General features: G+C 36.6%; 1 protein-coding gene across 4 annotated transcripts in view; it reads right to left on the reverse strand.

The window, feature by feature from the left end:
* The window catches only part of GOLGB1 (golgin B1), a 92,150-nt gene that overhangs the window by 34,452 nt on the left and 32,972 nt on the right, over positions 1-24,726 (reverse strand). For all 4 annotated transcript variants that reach the window (XM_037142279.2, XM_037142278.2, XM_037142276.2 and 1 more), the window contains 5 exons: positions 24,423-24,538; positions 15,402-15,516; positions 12,270-12,343; positions 4,132-9,320; positions 1,407-3,315 (listed from right to left, as the gene is read on the reverse strand). In XM_037142279.2, the coding sequence (XP_036998174.2) occupies positions 1,407-3,315; positions 4,132-9,320; positions 12,270-12,343; positions 15,402-15,516; positions 24,423-24,538 (7,403 nt within the window). The remainder of the gene's footprint in view (positions 1-1,406; positions 3,316-4,131; positions 9,321-12,269; positions 12,344-15,401; positions 15,517-24,422; positions 24,539-24,726) is intronic.

A 24,726-nucleotide genomic window follows, 5' to 3' on the forward strand; every position in this document is an offset into this window, starting at 1 on the left:
CACTCCCTCCCACTCTCTCTAAAAATAAATACAATCTTTAAAAAGAATTAAAAAATGATAGACCTTGATGACTAAATGAAATAAAATCCCAAACAGTTATGAGCCTTAGAGAACAGAAAGATGCTACTATGAGTTACAGAAACATGGAAATTTTTTAAAAAGCTGCCTTGACTTGTAAATATCCAGCAGATAAAAATGTGGAACTAGGGTTGAGAGATACAAAGTTTTGTCCCTAGTGTTTATAACGGATAAGAAGAATAGCAAAGTAATTCACTGAATGAAACAGTTAATTTAGAATCTATTGTAACTGCTTCCAGGAAAAAGATTTTGACTTAGAAGACAATCAACACCCGAGTGCTATAAATTACAGCTTTGAGGTATATACTGCCCCAATAAAAAGACCTTTTGTATCTGCATTTCTGAAAGCAATGACAAAAGGTCAAGCTCCTAGGATAGCTGAACTGAAACAATTTAAAAAATATAAACAAATACATAAATTGTGCTGATCTCAAGCCTTCGCTGAAAGGGTGGGCTTTGTTCAGAGCACAAAAGGCAAAAGACTGTCTATAAATACTGGATATTAAGTACAGTACAAATGAACCCATTACCTACAAAGAAGAAGTTTGTGTAAGACTTTATGGTTAGAAGGAATGATCTTTCCACTAGGGTAAATCTTATAAACTAGAACTTTTATATTCTGGACACAGGTCACTTTTTAAAATAGAAAAACCCAGCTTTTTTTTAGCTTTCACTTCCTATTTGGCCTAAGTACATGGGCTTAACAGAATTAAGAGACGTCAATAAAATGAAGACAGTAATATCACAAAGTAGAGTCCCCTGACAACCTGGCTTGGCTCCTAACAGTTCCAGTTTTGCCTCTGAATCTCGATGACACAGAATTTTTCAGACTGAAAACCTGGATTAAACTACTGGATCTTACTAACAGCAGTAACATTAAGCATTAGAGATTCTCCTTATCTTTCTTTCTGATTGGAAAAAAGCTAAGTATTAAAGAAAAGTGACTAAATGGTTCAGTCTGCAATTAAAATTTGACTAAATAGTCATGTAAACATAGTATGACAAATTCTGGAAATATATGTGTGTGTGTGTGTGTGTGTGTGTGTGTGTGTGTATAAAAGATGTAAAATAGCTCTCCCTTAACCAATGAAGAGTTTTATGTAAAGGAAATTTAGTAATTTTTAAAAAAATGGTAATGACAGATTTAAGTAATTTAATTAATATTTTTGTGTTTCTCTAGGACCAAACAGAACCTGTGGGATATATAATACTGTCCCTCAGTGCCCATATAATATATAAAATAATGTGGTTATGCTTTTCTTTAGAAATTAAAATTTAAAGAAAAATTCAAAAACTCTCAAAGATCAGAAAGAGAAAACTACACTCACAAGTCGGTCTCTGTCATTCTGGAGGGACGACATAGCTTTTTTTAAACTCTGTACTTCGGCTGGGCTCGTTGCTGGCTGGGCTGCAGACCTCTGCTTCCCTTCCTCTGTCTTGCGGAATTTCTGTAGTTCATTCAACAGGTGATCTCTCTCACTCTGTAGACTGGCCATAGCCTTAGAAAAAGACTGTACTTGGTTGTAAGAATCTTTTAGTTGTGAGGACAAGTGAAGCAGTTGTTCATCTTTGGATTGAAGCTGTTGGTTAAGTTTCTCAAGGTGAGGAAAGCTGTCCCCGTCAGTGGAGTCCGCTGGAAAGGCAGCTTTAGACACAAGAACATTTCTCTCTCTGCCTGAGAGACCCTGCTCTTCTTTCAGCTGTGCCAGTTCTTTCAGACTGGCATCATACTTCCTTTTCAGTTCATCAAACTCCTCCTTGGCATGGTCTCTACTATTTTGTAGGGAACTCATAGACCTTCCAAACGACTGGATTTGTGCTGTGAGATCTTTATTTTCTTTTGTGACCACGAGTAATTTCTGTTCCATCTCCATCAGATCTCTCGCTAGCTCTGCCACCCTCTCTTCTGCTGTTTCCGTCTCATTTCGCATTATCCCTGCATCATGATGAAGATGCTTTAATTCCTTCTTCATTTTCTCTTCAATTTCACCTACCTTCTTGGCAGCTTCCATCTGAACATGAACCAATTCCTCTTCCAGTTCTGTAATTCTCTTCTGAGAGGAAGAAAGGGTAGTACTTAACCCCTGTACCTCTTCTTCTTTTACTTTTAATTGGGCCTGAAAGCGTCCTAAAGTGCCTTCTTCTTGCAAGGTGGTCAACTCTCTCTTTAGTTGGGATACAGTTACTTTCAACCTTTCAATCTCTTTAGATAAACATTGTTTCTCCTCCTGTAGGGCAATAGAGGACCTCTGCAGATCCTCCTTTGCTTCTTCAGACTCCTTCAGTTTTTCTTCTAATTTAGCATAGTCATTTTTCAGCTCCTTATTCTGTTGAAGTTGAACTTCAAGGAGTTGTTTTTGCTGGCAGTCCTTTCTTGCTATCACTTGGTTCAGGTCTTCTCTATATTGGATCAGTTCTGCATCTAGCTTGGCATTCTCAGAATTAAGATCATCCATATGACTTCTCAAGCATCGAATTTCTTCCTTCAGCTTATTATTCTCAGCAGCAGCCTCTTGTATGAGTTGGTCTTTTTCTAAGATTACAGAAAGATGTCGCTCTTCCAGCTTTTGGTAGTCACCTACTATGCGGTCTCGGTCATCCTGGAGAGAAGACATGGATTTAACGAAGGAATTCAACTGAGCCTTCTGCTGTGTGTTTTCCTTTTTGATGGATTTCAGTGTTTCTATGAGCCGACTGGTTTTGTCCACAGCTTTTTTGTTCTCTTCCAAGACAATATTCTCTTCCCCCTGGGACAACAAGTTTTCCAATTCTTTAATTTCTTTATCATGTTGTTGATGCAGTTCAGCAACAGCTTCTTGGATTGCCTGATCCTTGGCAGAAAGCAGACTTATAATCTTCTGTTCTTTCATGTTTATTTCTTCATGCAGCTTATTGATCAGCTCTCTGGAGGTCTGAAGGTCGGTCTCTAGCTGTTCGTAACTGAACTTACAATTTTGGATATCAGCCTCTTTCTGCTTTATGATCCCTTCCAAATTTTCTCTATTTTCCTTACATTTTTCTAAAGAATTATTTAAATCAGTCCATTGGTCTCTAAGAATCTTAAGTTCTGATTCTAATTTAGCTAATTCATTCTGGGAGTTGTGGTACAGATGTTGAGTCTCTTCTAGCTGGGACAAAAGTTCTTTGTTTTCCGCCTGTAGAGTATCACAGACCTTCTGCTGAAGCTGGACCTCTGTCTGCGCCTTGGACTCCCAAGTCTGCCTGTCATGTTCAAGCCTAGAAAAAAAGAAAAGGTCATAAATTACAGATTTAAAGGAAAACTACTTGATGTTTGAGAAACACATATGACATGTACTCAGATCTACAAATGAATATTCATAATTGGTGTTCATCTTTTTAATGAAAAGATATTAGTTCTACTGAATGCTCTATATGCTACCATATTAAAGGTATATTGCACCTAATGATGCAGATATGTAAATTATAAGCTCCAAATTATCTTGCTTATTTTAGTGACATGGTTTTGAACACTCTAGAAAATTAATACTTTCTACTACTTTGCTCTAGACAAGCTAATGGCTGGCCCCTTAAAAAAATAATCCTGATGTGAGAGGCAACAAGAAGGATACTACTAAAAGTGGAGGAGTGTAAAGTGTGGAGGATACTGTAAGTGACAAAAAATTGGAATTTGAAGAAAATGACTCTAATGCACATACACAGTATGAATTGATGTGGAATATGAGGAAGAGAAAAGAGGCTATATATTAGGAGGCCACAGTGATGATTTGAGAGTATTGTGGTACAAATCCAGACTAGAGTAGCAGAGATGGAAATGAAAAGAGAGGGAAATCTAGGTGATCTCTCAATTAAAAAATGGGAAGAGAAGCAGATGTGAATTTTTAATGTTAATACCATTGCAGCAGAAAGTCATTTGCAAAAAAACAAGAGAGAAAAAGGCACGAGAATATGTCCTCTAGAGGAATTTAAGCCCAAATCAGTCCCATGTTAAATGGAGACTTTCTTTGGCTCCAATTATCTTTGGAAGATATATATATATATATATATTTTTTTTTTTTTTAATTTTCTTTTTACCTGGAAATGTTGATCTTCAATTCCTCCATATGAATGGACATCTGCCTAAGTTGATCCTTTAGAACAGTGCAGTTGTCCTCTTTGAGCCTAATTTCTTCTTCTTTAGTTTGAATAGCATCACTGAACTTCCTCTCCCATTTCTTGGCTTCATCTATTACCCTGTCCCGATCATCCTGGAGGGAAGACATGCTCTTCGTGAAAGCTGCAAGCTGGGCCACAGTACTATCCAAGTTTTCCTGAAGTTGTTTTACTTCCTTGTCTTTCTTGTTTAAAGTAATCTGAATCTCTCCAAACGTCTCTTCCAAGTGGACTTTTTCTCTACTCAAAACATCCAGTTTCTCTTGCATATTCTTCTTCTCTTTCAGATGTTTTTCTTCTACCTGCTCCAGTCTTCGCTCAAGATCTTCATCTTTTTGTTTCATTTGGCTTTTAATGGATTCTTTATTTGACTGAAGTTCCTTTTTCAACTTGAGGTTATCTGCTAGGATTCTTGCTGCTTCACTCTGAGTGTCATCTAGCAGTACCCTGAAGTTAGCTAATTCTGTTTCTGCCTTCTTGCAGTGTTCATTGGCTTGAGCCAGATTTTCTTTGGTTATTTCCAAATCTTTTTGGGACTCAGTCTGAACAAATTCTAGGGCCTTAACAGTTTTCTCCAGAGCACTAATTTTCTCCTGGTACCTGATACAGTCCTTCTGCAGCTGCTTTACTTCTTGTTGTTTTTCTTTTAACAGTTCCTGAAGTTCCTTTGCATGGCTTTTATTACTAGGTTCTTTCTGAGCACCTTGTATCTTCTCCATATATTCTTTGCGGATTTCTGATTCCACCCGAGTTTTCTCCTTGACTAACTGCTGCTTTTCTTCTTCCAATTCACTCACACACTTTTTAAGGTTCTGCATTTCAGACTCTAGTAGCTCATTTTTTATTTGGGCATCTGTAACATCCTGATAATAATTCCCAATGCTTCCATTAAGTTCTGCCAATTGATTCATAAGCCTCTCTTCCAAATCATCTTTCTCTTCTTCTGCTATCTCCTTGAGCTTGGTAACTCTGGCAAGTTCTTCTTGGATTTGCTGATTTAAAAGATTTATTTTGGTTACTTCTTCCTGAAGCATTTTTAGTTCACCATCCTTTGTTGATATTTGATTCAGTAAAGCATTTTTCTCATTTTCTAAAGTCTGGCTAAATTCCTTTGCTCTCTGTTTCTCCTCCTCTAATTCGGCAATTCTTTCTTTGAACTGATCAATCTGCTGTAGGTAGTTACTAATTTCTTCATGTGAGCTGATATTCTCACTTGCATCAGGATTGGCACTGGTCTCTGCTAGAATGGATTTTAAACATTCAGGCCTTGTGTTCATACTCAAAGAGTTTTCCTCACTAGCCTCACTTGGGACAGGCTGACTTGCCCCTTCAATGATATGCATCTGGTTATCATGTTTCTCAGTGGCCTCTAGGATAGCTTGTTTGGACACACTGCCTTCTCTTTGATGTTTTAAATTTTGAATCTCTTCACTTAGAGAGTCCTTCTCAGTCATCAAAGCCTCAAACTCCTTAGAAAGGGTTTTATACTCTGATTTGACCGTTTCTAGCTCCTCCTTCATGTTGGCATTTGAGGAAAGAAGTGCTTCCATACAATCTTGAGATGTACTTCCTGCAGGGTGTACCTCTGTTCTAAGCCGGTCATTCTCTTCTTCCAACTCTAGGATTTTTTGCTGTTTAGATTTAGCAAACTTTCTCATTTTTTCTTTCATTTCTTCCATTTCCTGTTGAGCCTCCTGCAATTGTTTTTCCACCTCTTTCTTGCTTGCTTCTGTGCTTCTTAGCTTGCCATATAGTTCTTGCTTTTCTTGCCTCACATTTTCCACCACATGCTGAATTCTTTCTGCCTCATTACTAACATTCTCATAGGACTGCAGCAGAGTTTCATATTCTTTTTGTAATTCTTTGTGTTTCTCTTGCCACTCAGTGCTTTCCGCAATCTTAGAACATTTCAAAGATTCAATTTCCTTCACTAACTTCTCTTTGTCTTCAGTAAGACCCTCCAAAGCTAATTTCAGACTTTCACAAGAACCACTGAGACTTTGATTTTCCATTAAAGATCTGTCCACTTCTATAATAAGTTTGTCTCTTTCTTCTTGAAGAAGAGCCAACTTTCCTAAGAATGTATCTTTTTCTTGATTCTGAGCAGAAACTTGGCTTTCCACATCTGCCAGAGACTTGGTGAGATGTTCAATGGTATCTGTGGCCAAAGACAACTTCTCCTGGAGACTTTTGTTTTCTTTTAGTGCTTCTTTTCTGGAAATGAGGGCAGCTTGCAGTTTCCTCTGTGTTTGTTGTTTTGCTTTACTTTCTTCTCCAATCTCTTCTGGTTTTTGCTTCATTTCACAAAGTTCCACCTGTAAATGCTTTATCTTTTCATCGTGTTCTTTGGCTTGCATTTCCAGCTGTGTATGCAGAGCCTTAATTAAATCCTCTTGCTCCATTATCTCTGTCCGTACTTTAGTCAGGGCTGCTTCTTTCTCACTAAGCTGCCCAGAAAGGTATCTGACTTCATCTTCCTTTCTGCTTATGAGGTTTTGCAATTCATTTAGTTCAGGCTGTAATTCTCTTAAACGTTCTAATCCAGCAATTTCTAGTTGACTGTTCTCTAATTTCTGCCTCAGGCTTTCTGCACAGGCTTCAGCTTCATGGGATGCCATTTGAAGACTTTGGATTTCAAAACTCTGCTTATTTATCTGCTCTTGTAATTGAAATACCTCTTCTGATTTTTTAGTAAGTTCACTTGCTGTAGAACTAACCCTCAATTCTAACTCCTTTTTCTCAGCCTCTATTTCTTTGAGCTGGGCTTGAATCTGAGCAATAGAAGTATTGCCCTGCACAGCATTTGCATCTCCAGGATGAGAAGGCCAGTCTGGGCACAAGTCAAACTCTAAGACAGACTGAGGGGGATGCTGCTCCATGGCTTTGAATAAAGGTTCTTCTAAACCTTGAGTAGGACAGCTTTGTGCCTGTTGGTCAGTACCTGGGAGTTTTCTGTCTACAGACTCCTTTATTTGACTCTGGAGCTGCTTTAGCTGATCTCCAATGTTCTCATTTTCTTTGCTTTGCTCATCGAACTGTTCTTGCAAGCGATTATAGTTATCTTTCTGTTGCTTTAGCTCCTCCCTAAGATGTCTTTCTTTCTCCTGTGCCTTTTTAAGAATCACCTTGCGAGAGGTTAACACTTCCTGTAGCTTCTTTTGAAGTTGCTCCTTTTCTTTTTCAAGGTCCAGTATCTTTTCTTCCAGTTCTGGTTTCCAGTGCTCTCCACCACCTGCACTAGGAGGACTGTTCACCACTGTTTCCTTTACAGGTTCTGTTGAGCCTCCATCACCAGCATCCTTGTTACCCGTAGTTAACTTTTGGATAATTGCTTGGTTTTCCTTGATTTCTGCTTGGAGCAAATCTATTTGGCTTGCTTTCTCTTGAAGGTTCTGATTTATCTGTTTGATCACAACCTGCAACTCTTCTTCAGCTGTTGCCTTTTCTTCCAAATCCTTCCTTAAATGCTCTAGTTCTACTTCCTTCTCAGATATTGTCTGTTTCAAAGAAATTTCAATTTCTTGGCACTTAGAAGTGACACATTTTTCTGAGCCCTCTTTACTTTCTTTATCCTTCTCCATTTCTCTCCTTTTACTCTCACTGAACAGGACCTCTTTCCCAGATTCATCTTTCACTTTGGCCAATTCCTCTTCCAACCTACTGACTCTTTGCAGAAGTTCCTTTCTGTTAATAAGAGCTGCCTGGAGCTTTTTCTTTCTCTGCTCACTTTCTTTCTTTACGAGGTCTAATTCATGCTGAAGTTCTTCATTATTTATTAGCCCTGCTGGGCCCAACTCATCAGAAGTCTGTTTAAGGCCAGAAACAACTTCTTTACCTTCTTCCACTTGCTCTCTTTTTGCCTCTTCAGCTCTGGATAACAAATTCAGCTGTTCTTTAAGAGTCTTAATTTCTACCCCAAGAGAAAACTTTTCTTCATTAAGCTGAACCATTTTCTCAGTCATACTAAAGCTGATTTCTGTCACTTGCTGATCCTTCTCCTCAATGGTTTGCTGGAGGGTTTCCACATCTCTCTTTTTCTCTAGTAAGAGTTGATTTATTTTTGCTATTTCAAGTTCCTTCTCTGAAAGAGCTTGTGTAAGTTCTTCCATCTTATTTGAGATATCCCTCAGACGTTCTGTCCCCTCAAGCACTTCACTTTCCTTCTTCTGCAGCTGGCTCTGCAGTCTTTTAATCAGTGTACTCTGCTCAGAAAACTGAAGATGTACATCATCCAGTTCATTCTGCAAAACTTCAATTTTCACATCTTTGGATTTGGCTTCTATGCTGAGACTGTGGATCTGTTCAGTAAGCAAGTTGTGATGAGTAGTGTGGCTTTCATAGTCAAGTCTTCTTTGCTTTTCTGCTTCTGCAAGATTCACTTCCAGCTGTTGTACCTTAGCCCTCAGTTCTGTTACCACACTAAGTTCCTTCACCTGAGAGAGAAGCTGGTCTCTTTCTTCAGACAAAGCAGTGAATGCACTGTTGGTGTCTTTGGCATTTTTCTTAAACTCTTCAATCAACTGAGTTAGGTTGCTTATTTCCTTAGCTTTCTCATCTAAATTTTCCCCATAGGTTTCTTGTGCTTTATGAAAGCTAATCTGAAGCTCCAAAATTTGACTTTTTAGCCTTTCTAATTCATCCTGGTGACAGTGACAAGTGCTTGGTACAGCAGAAAGGGGATTATCAACATCACACTGTTTTGTTGACTTCGCTTCTATTCCAGTGTCATTGAAAGATATTTCCTCAGATGTCCTACTTTGATGTTCAGTGCTCATCTGCTCTTCTGTCTCAAGTACAGGAAGATGGCTCTCTTCATCTGACATCAGGGGAAAATGTTTCCCTGTACCTTCAAATAATACTTTCATTGTGACTGGAGGTATTCCTTCACTCTCAGTCTGCTTCATTTCTTTCTGGTCAAGGACCTCAGGGTCCCCCTCAGTCCTTTTGCCCTGGAGCTGCAACTTAAGAAATGCAATCTCTTCTTGAGCTTCCTTCATTTCCAACAATAAAACTGACAGTTCTTTATGTTTCTGAGAAAATGTGTTCTCTGGGACACTTTCCTCAGCAGAAGAGTTGCTCTTGTTGAGCCTGGTAATATCAACCACGCTGATCTGTTTTTAAAGTAAGAAAGACAAAACTTCCATCAAATGTTTTACAAGAAGCAGCCTAACTAATACATAGCATTTTATGTATTTTCCAAAACCTGAAACTTTTAAGCCCAAACCTTCTTCCTACCATAAACCTGCTAAATCCTTTTAAAATCACTTTTTATCTTCCAAATTGGACCTCTAAGAGCATCCCCTCATTTCTGCACTGAGGTGAAGCAATATTCATAAGACCTAAGGACACCTGGAACTTGTCATCTAGATATTCCCTACCTGGAAAATTTTAATTCAGATTAAAATACCGAATTGTTTCTCTAATAAATTGCATAAAAATGAAAAGGGAAGCAAGAACTTAATTAAATTTTTGTTCCATCCCATACCATGGAGGAAATTATGAGATTTCTTTTACTAAACTATCCATTAAAATAAGCCACTAACAGACAAGTACATCATCAACCAAGTACAGTAAGTCCTCACAATGTCAATAAATTCTAGGAACTGTGGCAAAACTAAGTATAATGAAACCAATTTTATCATAGACTAATTGATAGAAACAAGAGTTAAATTCCTGAGGTATCTCATCAATGTTATAATGAAACAACTTTGAATGAAATGACATTACTTGAAAACATGCCATAGACTGAAATAAATGATCAGGATCAAATAATCAAAAGGGAGTTTTGGTGGAGTTTAAGTATGAAATTATGGACTTGTTTGACAAAATATTAACCATTATTATTATGAAGATTATTGTGTTAAACTGCTCAATCCATATAATAAATTACTTTTATAATTTTGTTCAAATATATTTGATTGGTTAAGCTATTTTTAATTTCCTTTAGAAAAATAAAATCAGTGAAATCTTGCGTAAATTTAATTAGTATTTTATTGAATGAGTTTGGGGACAGTGTCTATAATAAAATCTTCACCTTTGTCAATAACACCTTTTTTTTCCAAAAAAAAGTCCAGTTTGATAGAAGGCTACAAATAATGCAGTGGCCAAGGGCACAGCTGTGCAGCCTGAGTACACATCTTAGTTCTGCTATCTAGTAGCAGAAGCTGGCACACAGTAGGTATTCAATGAATATTAGCTATCATCATGGTATCATTCTTAGCCACTGGGTAAGAAAAAAATTCATTATTTAGGAATTTATTATTTTAAGAAAAGTTATCTCATCAGTTTTCATAAGCATTATTTCTTATCATTTAAAACTCTCTGCTCTCTGTATTAATCATATTTACATTTCTAGAGACCAAAACTGGAAACAGTATTCGGACAGGGAAAAAGTTCCTTTACAACTTGAGCACGTCTCATTCCTATTTATCCATCCCTATATACATTAGAGACTTACTACAGTTCAGGCATCACTTCTGCCAGAAGACTTCAACATAAGTCCTGTTTTGCCCTTTCTTACACTAAGTATTTTTACTTCCTCTTTTCTAACTACCTGTCATGCTGCTTCCTATGATATATAAAGAGTTTAACTTTTTGGCTCTAGTAAAAAAAAAAAGAAAATCAATGTCATCCCACAAGGAGAGGGCAGAACACTAGAGAATTTAGCTCCTTCTAGCCACTCTCACTATTTTTCCTCATAAAACTAGTCCGCCTCTCTCAGATGAGCTTATACTTCCTATGAAAATTTTCCTATTCTCATTCCAATAGATTATCTTATTCACCCTTCCTTTTGCAATGTGTGCTTCTTATTTTCTTTTCCATTGTTCCCTCTTTTGTTCTCCCTTCTGGTTCTTCAGTTTTTCTTTCTTTTTAACAGATTCCCATCTTTCTTATCTGCTCTTCTTTTTTGCAATGAGTTACCGTGTTCTCACTAGCCAGGACTACTAGGCATCTTAAAACATTAAGCACACCCTGGCCAAACAAAATTTATTTTCACTTTGTCATTATCCATACAATGCTACAATTTTCAAAATTTAGTTCCTTTTGAACAGAGCATCAATGGCCCAATTAAGAGGCATTGAACGTAAGTGTGGTGGCAATTTTATTGCCAACTTGGCTTGGCCACATTTGGTCAAATATTATTCTAGATGTTTCTGTGAAGATATTGTTAGGTGAGATTAATATTTAAATCAGTAAACTCTGAGTAAAGCATATTATCCCCTATAATGTGGGTGGGCCTCATCCAATCAGTTGAAGGACTTAACAACAACAAAAAAGACTGGCCTCCAGGAAGAGGGAATTCTGCCAGTAGATTGTCTTTAGACTTGAACTGCAAGTCCTCCTTGGATCTCCAGCCTGCTGGCCTACCGCATACATTCTGAATTTGCCAGCCTCCACAACTGCATGACCTAATTCATAAAATAAATCTCTCTCTATACATACACTTCCTATTCTGCTTTCTCTAGAGAACATTAATACAATAAGTAACCAGTTACTTCTGTTAAGAAATTACATTATTTCTCAAGGCCATTCATTACTCTAACCCTTACTTCCTGATTTGAAGAACATGGCTAAGTAAACACAATACAGCTAATAGTAACCTTACATCAACAGAATATTAAGGAACCACACATTAATCTCTAAGTTATAGAAAGCACCATTGTCCAAAAATACCCTTTTAAATATAATCCTTGGTGAAACTGTGCCAAGTGATGGGGAGAGGGGATGAACTACATTTTATCTAATCTCTTTACTGAAGAACCTTTTAGAGATGGGCAAAGAAGCTAAGATAAAATGATAACCCAGTAAGAGAAATGAGTTATAAAATCATTTTTTATTTGTTCAAGACAAATTAAAAAATCCAAATATTCAGATTTGGGAATCTCACTAATGAGATTATATGGGAACTAATAACCATTACCAATTTCTTAAGTAGATCTCACTTTCTAAGTAATGTAATTCTCTGTCAACATTAGGAAGTTGCAGAAATGTTTAGGCTTGAAGGTAAGTCCTCTCTGATGTAGTTCGCATTCTGGTTATGTTAAGAATGAATCACTTACCTCACCAACTTCTCTATCTGCTTCTCCAGTTCTATTCTGAGCTTCCAGAAGAGTAATCTGAGAAGACAGTTTTTCTGAAAGTCACAAAAGAAATATCCTTAACAAGATATAAACAGACTGTTTGAAAAAGACAAAATAGTTTGGGGGAGATAAAAGGCTTATTTTATTTATTTTTTTAAGTTTATTTACTTAATTGTTGTTCAAGTACAGTTTTCTGTCTTTTACTCCCAGGGCTTATTTTATTAAAAAGAACTGGTGAGAAAAGAGAAGATATAAGATAGACTGCTACTATTAGGTGATAATGATTAACCTGGGTAAGTAAATAGTGGAGGCTTTAAAGTAGAAGGACTCCAGAACATGTGACAAAAAGGAGGTATTTCCATAGCACAATTTGGAACTTCTAGGGCAATAAATTGGCCTTAATTTATCCATAACCCTACCGTGTTTTGGAATATACACCTTGTATTAATATAGCACTAATAATGCCTTCAATGTTCTTTTACATATGTTCATAAAGACAACAAATTCTAGCACTAGAAGGGCGTCATCCAACCTCCGCAATGACCAGATGAGGAAATGAAGAAATGACATGACCTACAGCTAGTTCACAGAGAGCTGAAGTCAGAGTCCAATCATCTGAGTTCTACCCCATGTTCTATTATAACGTGTATACCTAAAAAGGGTAGTAGGACCTTGGAGGATAAAAATATTGAGTATTAATATGCTCCCAACAAGTTTATATTCCCTCTGAGAAGCTAAGACAGATATAGCAAAGAAAAAAACCAGCAGACTGTTTATACTACATCCAAATGTTGTCCAGCATGACCCACGTGGGCCCTCACTGTCTGACCCCCACTCACTCTACAGTCTCCTCTTTGCGCACTGCCCCCTTTATGTTTACTCTACTCCCCAAACACTGACCTTCTTTCTGTCTGCAACATACAAGGTTATTCATACCTCAGGGTACTTGGCACTGCTTTTGCCCTGCTTAGACTGCTCAGCCTCTTTGCATGGCTGCTCCTCTTCATCACATTCAGGTTTCAAGTTCTCATAAAGGCCCACCCTGACTACTCTAATGCTGCTATTCTTCCCACAGGCACACTTGAGCGACCTGTTTGATTTTTATCCTAATACATATCACTGTGAAATTTTCTTATTTATTTACATTTCATGGTCTGTCTTCCCTTCTAATATGCTCAAAGTAGTATCCTTAGCAACTAGATTAGTGCCTGGCACATAGTAAAGGCACCACAAAAATTTACTAAATAAATGAACATTCATGAAACAAATGAACTCAACACAGTATACAATATGATTAGACACAAGATTATTTGAGGAAAGGGTACAGTGGCAGAAAAGTGCAAAGGGTGAGTTAGCAGAACAGGACACATAAAGAAAAGGTAACCCATGAGACCAGACATGAAAACTAATACAAAAAAACTTAAAAGCAGCGACCTCTGCAGGGAAGAACAGGAGTTTGAAATACATGCAACACCTCTAAACCATAATGAGCTACATGAAAGTGATAGGTACTGTTTGCAAAATTAAAAAATAATTGGCAAAGTCTCAAAGAAATGCTTTCAGTGGGCTGAATAATGAGCTGAGTCTTTGGTGTTCTTTAGGTATCAGCAATGTTGGGAATAGCCTAATAAAGGTATAATCCCTGGTTTAAAGCTAAGTGGAACACGTGAAAGGGTTAGGGTGGAAATGCTGGCTTGTAGGGGTGGCCAACCTGCGGCCACAGACCACATGCAGCCCAGACGGCTGTGAGTGTGGCCCAACCCAAACTGTCAATTTACTTAAAACATTATGAGATGTTTTTTTGTGATTATGTGTCGCAGTGTATTTACTGTGTGACCCAAGATAACTCTTCTTCCAGTGTGGCCCAGAGATGCCAAAAGGTTGCACAGCCCTGCTTAGAGTTTAAGAAATGATACAAACTACTTGGTGTTCATTTTCACTCAGAAGACAAAAGCCCATCAGTCAGTTAATCCAGGATAAAATAGATCAGTAAATCACTATTAATTACATGCTACTAAAACCGTAAGGTGAAGGGGTTGATAAATGGAAGGAGGGGATGTCTTCTTTCTTACCAAGGAGCCACACACATTCCAACAGAATTAAATGCTAAATTTAGTTCAATCCAACAGAACTTTATTAGACAGCTACTATTTGCCAGGTCCGATTCTAGTTCTTATTCAAGGATAAAGGAGAGAAGACAAAAAAATAGCCCCTGTCCTGAAAGAGCTTAACTTTTTCTTTGAAAAGCATACAGCACAAAATATAACCAGATTATTTTAGTGTAATGTTAAAGGAAAGAAAGGATGTTATGAAAGCACAAAATACACTTAACCCAACTTTGGGGATCAAAGTCAACTTGCTGAGAAAGGCAATGCCCCGGTTGAGGCCTATAAGGTGAGTAAGAATTAGCCAAGCTAAAGGAAAGAAACAGGGTTCCAAGCTATGGAGAGCATGAGGAAAACCCCAAATGGTTTCAACCTTTGAACCTTTATTTATACTGATGTCCCTTACCTCATCTCACAAATTTATTACCAGGAATTTCCCTTCTTTTTTCATTTTGACCACTTAAAAATTCATCATCTTGGTGAAGTCCTCTTTAGCCCACATTTCCTAGAAGAGTCCTTAAACACTCCAGAATGAATATAATACAGATATCCTGCAGCATTTATAACCCAAACTGCAAAATGTAAATATTGGTGTTGTGTTCAAATTGTTTAATGTGTGTTGATGCCATCTCTGATAACCACCCACTCAGCTATCTAAGATCTGTATTATCAAGCAATAAGTGAATCTATAAATTAGTGTATTTTTCAGACTATAAGATGTACTTTCTCCCCCGCTAAATTTGGGAGGAAAATGGGTATGTGTCTTCTAGTCCGAATGTAGCGTACCTGGCTCGCTGTGGCATGGCCTATGTTATTTGTGTTATTAAATATTTTACCACATAGTTGGCCTCAAAATTTTCTCCCTACTTTCTTCCTCTAAAACCTAGGTGCGTCTTATGGTCCAGTGCATCTTACCGTCTGAAAAAATCGGTATTTACATATTGTGATAAAAGCAGAGGCACTTGCAGGTGAAGAAGACACAACTACACTTTTTATTTATACGTACCATTCTCGGCTTTCAGCTTCTCCAGTTCTATGGAGTTAAGGAGCAAGGTTTGCTTTTCATTTTCCAGCTCCACCACCCTCTTCTGCAAAAAGGCAGTACTGTCTTCAGTGATTGCCTAAATTGTGGAAAGAACACAAATTAACGATTCTCCAGTGAAAAACTCTTAGTAATGCCAGATAACCTCCAGCACTTTTTGTCTTCTACAAGTTCTCCAGCCATAAAAATACTTTTAAAAGTACCCCTACTTCCTACCTAAGTGATAATTAAAAAATGTTTCTATAAAGAAAAAATATTTCACACAAAATTCCAGTTCATTGGTTTTTGAAATTAAAACTGAAGCCTAGATTACAAAGACAGAAATCCCAAGTCTGTTGCAGAGAAAGATTATCAGGTCCACAGATAACATCACAAAATTAGGTTAATGCTGCCAGATAACAAGGTTGCTCTTTTTTAACTGTTGTTCAAGTACATTTGTCTCCATTTTCTACCCACCACTCTCCCCACCTGAACATAAAGAGCAGTTCTCAAAGAACAGAGGCAAAAGTAGTATGTACCCCGTAAGAAAGATCCGTAATTGTTTCTGTTTTTCAAAGTATAGTACAAATCTTCTTGTGCTTCTTTTATGCAAACATATTGTTTGCTTTTCCTAATGACAAATATCAAATTATGCCACCTTAGTTGTGTGTCTTTTTATGTATTTTTCTGCTTCAATTACAAAAATTCTATGTAATTTTTCAGAAAAGTATAGATATTTTGAGCCTTGAGGGTCTTTACAGCTCACTCAGCCCCAAACTTTCATTTCATGTTTAAACAATGATGAGGTAAGTTTAAGAATTTTATGGCTTATATCCCAAAGGAGTTCCCAATATATTATACAAGGAAGTAAAACACAGAAATGCTACAGGTAATTCTGGCTTGAAGAATGAGGAGACAGACTCTGGGACAAACACAGCTGTCAGAACTTGAGGGGGGTGGGAATCAAAGAGAGAGAAAATTTTAGCAAGGGGGAGCCCTAAATTTTATTGGGTTGCCCAAAAAGTGTTTCATTTTTTTCATATGATGGCTCGTGTCACTTAATTGTCTTTAACTTCATTCAAAACAATTTTGTTAATTTCTATTATGACAGCTGTCCTATCAGTGTGCATTAAAAAAAACTTATCAAAACTGGTGAATTCTGGGGCAGCCATTTTAATATTGAAGATGGAAGAAAATACACAACATTTTTGGCATATTATGCTTCATGATTTCAAGAAAGATAAAAATGCAACTGAAACGCAAAAAAAAAAAGATTCGTGCAGTGTATGGAGAAGGTGCTGTGACTGATCAAACATGACGAAAGTGGTTTGCGAAGTTTCTTTGTACTACCCACACTTTGGCCAAATTAATTCTTTGCTCTGGGGCTGTCTTACGCATTGTTAAATGTTTAGCAGCACCCCTGGCCTTTAACCACTAGAATTCAATAGCAGGAGATAGCCGACATACTGGAAATATCCAAATCAATTAATTTCTTGATGAGAATGAAAAATGTATTTTTTATTATATTAAAAAAAATTTTTTTAATTCCTTAAAATCATTGAAGTCATTTGACTTCAGCCAAGCCAGTATGAGTAATGAACTATTCATTTGCAGAGGTGACTTGAAGCTAAGACAAAAATAATTCAACTCAGTTTTGAGTAGCTGACTACCATAGGCTAGTTTGTGGTTTGGAGCCCAAATTACCGGCTAATCAAAAAGTAATCAAAAGTCTTCAGAAATTAGATAACAGAAGAGAATCTTGAGAACAAAACAAGCACAATATTCAGGATTCAATACAAAATCACTCATCACACAAAGACACAGGAAAATGTTACCAACTCTCAGAACAAACAAACAGATATATTCAACAGAGGCCAAGTACAAGATGATACAGATTTTGGAATTAGCAAACGATAATTTTAAAGACACTATTCATAACTACCTTGACATAAAGAAAAATATGTTTATCATGAATGAAAAAACAGAAGTCTTAGTAGAGACTACCACAGAAAGACAAAGGGCAAAATGGACAGAAAAGTTTTTTGAAGAAATAATGACCAAAATTTTCCCAAACATAAATTAACATGTAAGAAACCTAACAAAAGCTAGGGAAGAAAATTATGTAGAAAACCACAACTAAATACAATACAAACAAAAATAAAATGAAAATTCTTAATGTTAAAATTACGATCTGGGACTTCTAACTATTGTTAATATAATACAAACAACACCTGTAGCATAAAGAATAATAGCACAAGGGTTTAAGATCACAAGGTTTCTATTGTGCATTTAAAGTGGAATGGAACAGTATTAATACTAAGTCTGAGAAGATGAAATGGTTAAGGACATATACTGTAAACAAGGTACATCATGCTGACACTAGTCAGAAGAAAAACAGAGTAGCTATATTAATATCAGACAAAAGTAGATCTCAAAGAATGTCGCCATGGGTAAAAAAAGGTCATTTCATAATGATAAATGGGTCACAATAAGACATAAAAAAAGACATAAAATGTCTCTTTTTATCTCTATACAGAGAACAAACTGAAGGGAAGGGAGCTCAGGGGGCTGGGTGGAAAGGATGAAGAAGTCAGGAAGTACTAACTAGCAGTTGCAAAACAGTCTCAGGGACATAAAGTAAAGCATAGGAAACATAATCAATAACAGTGTAGTAACTATGTATGCTGCCAGGTGGGTACTAGACTTAATGGAGTGGGGAGGGTCCGCTTTGCAAATTATGCACATGTCTAACCACCATGCTGTACACTTGAAACTAAGATATTTGAATGTTAACTGTAATTGAAAAAAAGTAAAACAAAAAGAAAAAATGGTAAATGTTTAAATCTCCAATAATACAGCTTAAAAATACATGATGAAAAAACTGATAAAACTATGATATACATAAATTCACAACTATAATCTGAGTTTTCAATACTCAATTTAATAACTGAGAACAAGTAGGCAAAAAAGCAGCAAGTATATGGTTCACTTGAATAACATTATTAACCAATCTCACGTGATTGACATTTATAAAACACACCAGTCAACAAGAACAGACTACACATTATTTCCAAGTATGTATGGGACATATAGAAAAATAAATAATATTCTGGTTCATAAGAGAAGTCTCAATCAATTCTAAAAGACTCAAGTTACATGAAATAGGGACTCTGGAATTAAAGACCTCTAGGCATATCACCTACAAATACTCAGAAACTTAACATCCCACAGGGCAAAGAAGAAATCAAAAGGTGTATTTATATATTGAACTGAGTGAAAATGAAAACACAACAGAATTGGTGGGATGCTGCTAAAGCAGATTTTAGGGGGAAATGTATATGATAAAATGCCTGTATTAGAAATAATGAAGGTCTCAAACTAATGGCCTCAGATTATACCTTAAGAAGCTAAGAAGAAATCAAATACAAAGTAAACAGAAGAAAGGAAATAGCAAAGATCAAAGTATAAATCAATAAAATGGATAATGGAAAAAAGAAAACAGCGAATCAATAAAAGCCAAAGCTGTTTTTTGACATCAGTAAAGTTATTAAACCTCTGGTCAGTCTAACCTATATAAGAAAGAAAACACAGAACAATAGAGGACTTCTGCCGAGATGGAGGCGTAGGTGGAAACACCGTGCCTTCTCGCACAACCAAGTTTAAAGACAACAAAGTTTTAGTACCAAAAAACGCAGCCAAAACACAGAAAACTGAACTATATGGAAGTTCAACAACTACGAACCCTCAGCTAGACCAGTAAGAGGGGCGGAGCCAGAAGCGGAGCGGGTTCGGGCAGGAAAGATCCCTGACCTTGGCACACAGGCAGCCGTGAGCAGATCCCAGGTGTGGGGTGGCAACGGGCGGACCCAGTGAGGGCGCAAGGCGGCAGGCTAACCAAGGTCACACATTCACACGCAGATAAACCAGCGAAGGAGCGAGCAGTGAGACAGAGCGCGCAGGCCCCAGCAGCAAGAAGCAGCACAGGGGACTGCCACTGCCCCTCTCTGACCCACCCCCACATACAGCTTCACAACCCAGTGACCTGGGTCACCCTGCCCTGGTAAACACCTAAGGCTCCATTCCTCATATTTAACAGGTACGAACAGATCAAAACATTATGGCTCAAGACGAACAGCTCAAAGCCCCAGAGCCAATACTTCTAAGTAACCAAGAGATAGCAAAACTTTCAGATGCACAGTTCAAAACACTGGTGATCAGGATGCTCACAGAACTGGTTGATTTTAGTCACAAATCAGAGGAACATATGAAGGCTAAACTAATTGAAATGAAGGGAAATGCACAGGAAACCAATAGCGATGGAAAGGAAACTAGGACTCAAATCAAGGGAATGGACCAGAAGGAAGAAAAAAATGACCAAACAGAAAAGAATGAAGAAACAAGAATTCAAAAAAATGAGGACAGGCTTAGGAACATCCAGGACATCTTTAAACGCTCCAACATCCGGATTATAGGGGTACCATAAGGGGAAGAGGAAGAACAAGTGGAACACTTATTTGAACAAATAATAAAGGAGAATTTCCCCAATCTGGCAAAGGAAATAGACTTCCAGAAAATCCAGGAAGCTCAGAGTCCCAAAGAAGATGGACCCAAGAAGGAACACACCAAGGCACATCATCATTACATTAGCCAAGATTAAAATGAAGGAGAGAATCCTAGAAGCAGCAAGAGATAAGGGGACAGTTACCTACAAAGGAGTTCACATCAGACTATCAGTGGATTTCTCAAAAGAGACTTTACAGGCAAGAAGGGGCTGGAAAGAAGTATTCCAAGTCATGAATCCAAAGACCTATATCCCAGATTGATCTACCCAGCAAAGCTTTCATTTAGAATGGAAGGGCAGATAAAGTGCTTCTCAGATAAGGTCAAATTCAAGGAGTTCATCATCACCAAGTCCTTATTATATGAAATGTTAAAGGGACTTACCTAAGAAAAAGAAGATAAAAAATATGAACAGTGAAAGGACAGCAAACTCACAGTTATTAACAACCACACCTAAAACAAAAGCAAACTAAGAGGACAGCTGGATCAGGAACAGAACCACAGAAATGGAGATCACATGGAGGGTTAGCAACAAGGGAGTGGGAAGAGGAGAAGGGGGGAGAAGGTACAGAGAATAAGTAGCATAGACTATAGGTAGAAAACAGACTTTGGGGAGGGCAAGAATAGTAGGGGAAATATAGAATCTAAAGAACTTGTGACACATGGTCATAACCTAAGGGGGGGAATGGTGGGGGAGGGGTGTGCAGGGTAGAAGGGAATGAAGGGGGGAAATGGGACAACTGTAATGGCATAATCAATAAAATATATTTTAAAAAATAAATAAAAATAAAACACATGTTTTAAAACATCTACAAACCAGAAAATTAAACCTATTTGGGGAGAAGCAATAGAAGAAATAAAAATGAATAACTGTGATTGAAAACTCAGTAAAATATTAACATCAGATTAAACATAGGTAAAGCTATAAGTTACTGAATTACAAAAGAGGACAGAAAAAATTCTAGAGGAAAACAATCTAATGAATGCAGACGAAAAATTAAAAGGCAAGAAGGATAGCATGGGAAGAGAAAGGCAAGAAGGACAGCATGGGAAATATAGAATCTAAAGAACTTGAGACATGTGGTCATAAACTAAAGGGGGGGTGTGCAGGGTGGAGGGGAATGCAGGGGAGGGAATAGGACAACTGTAATGGCATAATCAATATATCTATTAAAAAAAAGATAATCATAAAACTAAAAAGAAGAAAGAAAGCACAAATTACCATTATTGGGAATGGGACAATTGATATAACTACAGATTCAAGTGATATCAAAAGGATAATTAGGGACTATTATGAATTACTTAATACTTATAAATTTGAGGCTTTTGATTAAGTGGGTAAATTTGCTAGAAGAGATACAAAACACTGAAGAAAAAATAAATAACCTAAACAGCCATGTAGCTTTTGGGTTGGCCAAAAACTCTGTATGTTTTTTTTTGCCTGTAATACAAAAGAAACATTTTCACCAGTAACATCATTGATTTGGATATTCTGAGTATGTCAGCTATCTCCAGCTATTGGTTTCTACTGAGTAGAGGCAGGGGTGCTGCTAAACATCCCAAATAGCTCCCATATCTTCTAATACATCACACACCCTCACAGCAAAGAGGTATTTGGCCAAAATGTCAATAGTACCAAGAAACTATGCAAACCACTTTCAACACGATTGATTGGTCACAGTACCTTCTCCATACACTGCACCAATCTTTTTTTGCATTTCAGGTGCATTTTCACCTTTCTGGAAAACATGAAGCATAACATGCCAAAAAAGCTGCGTGTTTTCTTCCATCTTCGGTAATAAAATGGCTGCCCAAAAAGTCACCAATTTTTTTTAGTTTGATGTATTTTTTAAATGCATGTTGATAATGACAGCTGTAACAACATAAATTAACAAAATTGTTTTGAATGAAGTTAAAGATGAGGAAAAAGTGAAACAAACTTTTTGGCCAACCTAATACTAAACAAATAAAATGTGTACAAAAATATGCTCCCACAAAAAAAAAACTCCAAAAATAATTGGCTTCTCTGATTAATTTTCACAAAAAAAATTTAAGAAATAATATCAAGTATACACAAAACTTTTAAAAAAAACAATAAAAAAGAATACTTCTCAATTCATTCCAAAAGGCTACTATTAATCATATAGCAAAACCAGAAAAATATATTACAGAAAACTATAGGCAAACTAATAATCCTCATGAACATAAATGCAAAATATTAAAACAAAATTTTAGCAAACTGAATCTAACAAACTAGAAAGATAATATATTATTACCAAGTGAGGTTTATCCCTGAAACTCACATCCACTGCTAGTGGGAATGTAAAATGAAAAGACCACTTTGAAAAACAGTCTGAAAGGGCCTCAGAAACTCCCAAGCAGCTCCCATATGACCAAGACATTCCACTTCTAGGTGTTTACCAAGAATAAAGAAACTATAGGTTCAGACAAAGGTATGTAAAAGAACATTCACAGAAGCTTTATTTGTAATTGCCAAAATCTGTCAACTACCCAGATCTGTCCAATGATACATGGACAGACAAACTGCAGTATGGAGAATATATCCTCAATAATATAAAGGGATGAATTATTGCTACATACATAATAGGATGAGTCTCAAAATAAACCCACTGGAAAAAAAACAGAAAAAAGTAAAGAGTAGCTACAAATGATATAAAATCTTAAAAAACCACAAACTAATCTATAATGATAAAAAAAAAAACACCAGTGGTTGCCTGGGTAGGGGGCGGTGTGAGGAAGAAATTAAAAGGGGGCATGATGATGAAAATGTTCATATTCTTGACTACAGTGATGGTTTAAAGCATACACCAAAATTTACCAAACTGTACACTTTAAAAGTGTGCATATTGTTGTATGACAATTTTGCCTCTCTTTGAACTAATTAAAAGGAAAATAAGTCAATAGATAAATGAAAATAAAATTTAAAAAACTTGAAATTACCAGGGAAATTATAGCCCAATCATGCAAAAGGAAAATGCAGCATATCCATAGAATAGAATACTTTTCAACAATAAAAAAAGATTTATAATACAGGAGCAAAATGCATGAAACTCAAAACATGCTATGTGAAAGAAGCTGTCCACAGAAGAGGACGCACGTCTGACTGCATTAATGTGATGTTGTGAAACAGGCACAATTCGTCCACAGTGAAAACAATGCTGCACTGGTTGCCTCTGGACAGGAAGGGTGGGTCTTTTCATTTTACAACTTTAAAAGTGTAGGAGCTGAAACCCATATAAATTTTATTAACCAGTGTAACTCCAATAAATTCAACTAAAAAAAGTATGAGGATATTATGTCCTGGGATGATGGTAATAATATATCTTGACAAGGATTTGGGTAATAGGTACATGCGTTCAACGAAACTCAATGAATGGTACACTTAATATTTGTACTTATCATGTTCTGTAAATCCTCAAAAGAACCACAAATAAGTATTAAAATCTAATCAATGACATGCATGCTGAAATATTTAGAAGAAACATACTGATGTCCACAACTTATTGTGAAGTGTATAAGAAAATTAAGACAAATCAATGGATGGATAAATGGATATTTGATAAAGCAAGTGCAATAAAATGTTAGTAAGAAAATCTAGAAGGTGAGCATATACATGTTCACCGTAAGTTTCGTTAAATTTTTTTGAATTGTTGATAAAGTCTTAACAAAACATTGAAGGAAAAGTTGAAAATTAAAGAATAGAAGAGATTGGAAAGCCTAGATGGTAGAAACCAGAAAATAAAAATTTTAATCAGTGGATAGGACCACCCAGGAAACATGGGACTCTGCCAGCCAATATGTCTGTTTGGAAAAGTACAACCTTATAGTGAAGATGAATGATACCACTTATCCTACTTTGACATTAACTAAGTAAGATCATCAAACTGACTCCCCTTGGTCTGATATTCTTGCTCAATTAGGAGCCTTCTGGTAATTATAAGCTAACTTTCCACAGAGATTTGTATAGAAGAAAAAATATACAGGTCAATTAACAGCTACTTGGTAATTACATGTTTTACTGTTAATTAATTAATGGAAGCATTGTGATTTCTACAATAAACTTATAAATTTGGGTAGAACGAATTGTATATATTAAACCTGATCAAATCTCAGCCTACCAAAAACAAAATTGCCTTCTCGACTAAGAAAACTGACAGTAAGATTAAAAAATAATGATTCATCTCCAATACAGATTTCTAAGGCCTTAGAATCAGAAAGGCTTCTGAGATCATGGTGCTTGTTATCTACTTTTTTATCATGATTCATTGCCAAGACACAAAATTAATGTCTTTCCTGATTCCTTTCAAAAATGCATTTTTATCAGGCATAAAAGACAGAAGGCTTATACTGCTTTATGGAATAAATTCTCATTAGAACACCCAAAGACAAAAAGATCATATTCATAAGAAGTATACATTTCATTACCTGTGCACCCTCATTATCAATATCTGGGAAAGAAGTCTGAGATGCTGTTTCATTGTTCTGCACGGTTGGTTTATTTAGAAATTGGCTAATTTCTTTGGATTTTTGCTCAAGTTGATCTAAGGAAAAGAAAACAAATAGAAATAATCTCTGCCTCAAGTCTGAAATTTACTGAGTTATTATTTTCCGGAGATACATTATATGCTGTTTACTCTAGTTATTTAGTTTAAAGATGTGGTGCCACTGACAGGATTTTTAAAAACTGTTTAAATGCTCTCAAGGACCAAAAGCAACTCGGTAAGCCACT

The sequence above is a fragment of the Artibeus jamaicensis genome, unplaced genomic scaffold (genome assembly GCF_021234435.1).
Source record: "Artibeus jamaicensis isolate MK-2021 breed Jamaican fruit bat unplaced genomic scaffold, CSHL_Jam_final contig_3126, whole genome shotgun sequence".
Lineage (NCBI taxonomy): Eukaryota > Metazoa > Chordata > Mammalia > Chiroptera > Phyllostomidae > Artibeus > Artibeus jamaicensis.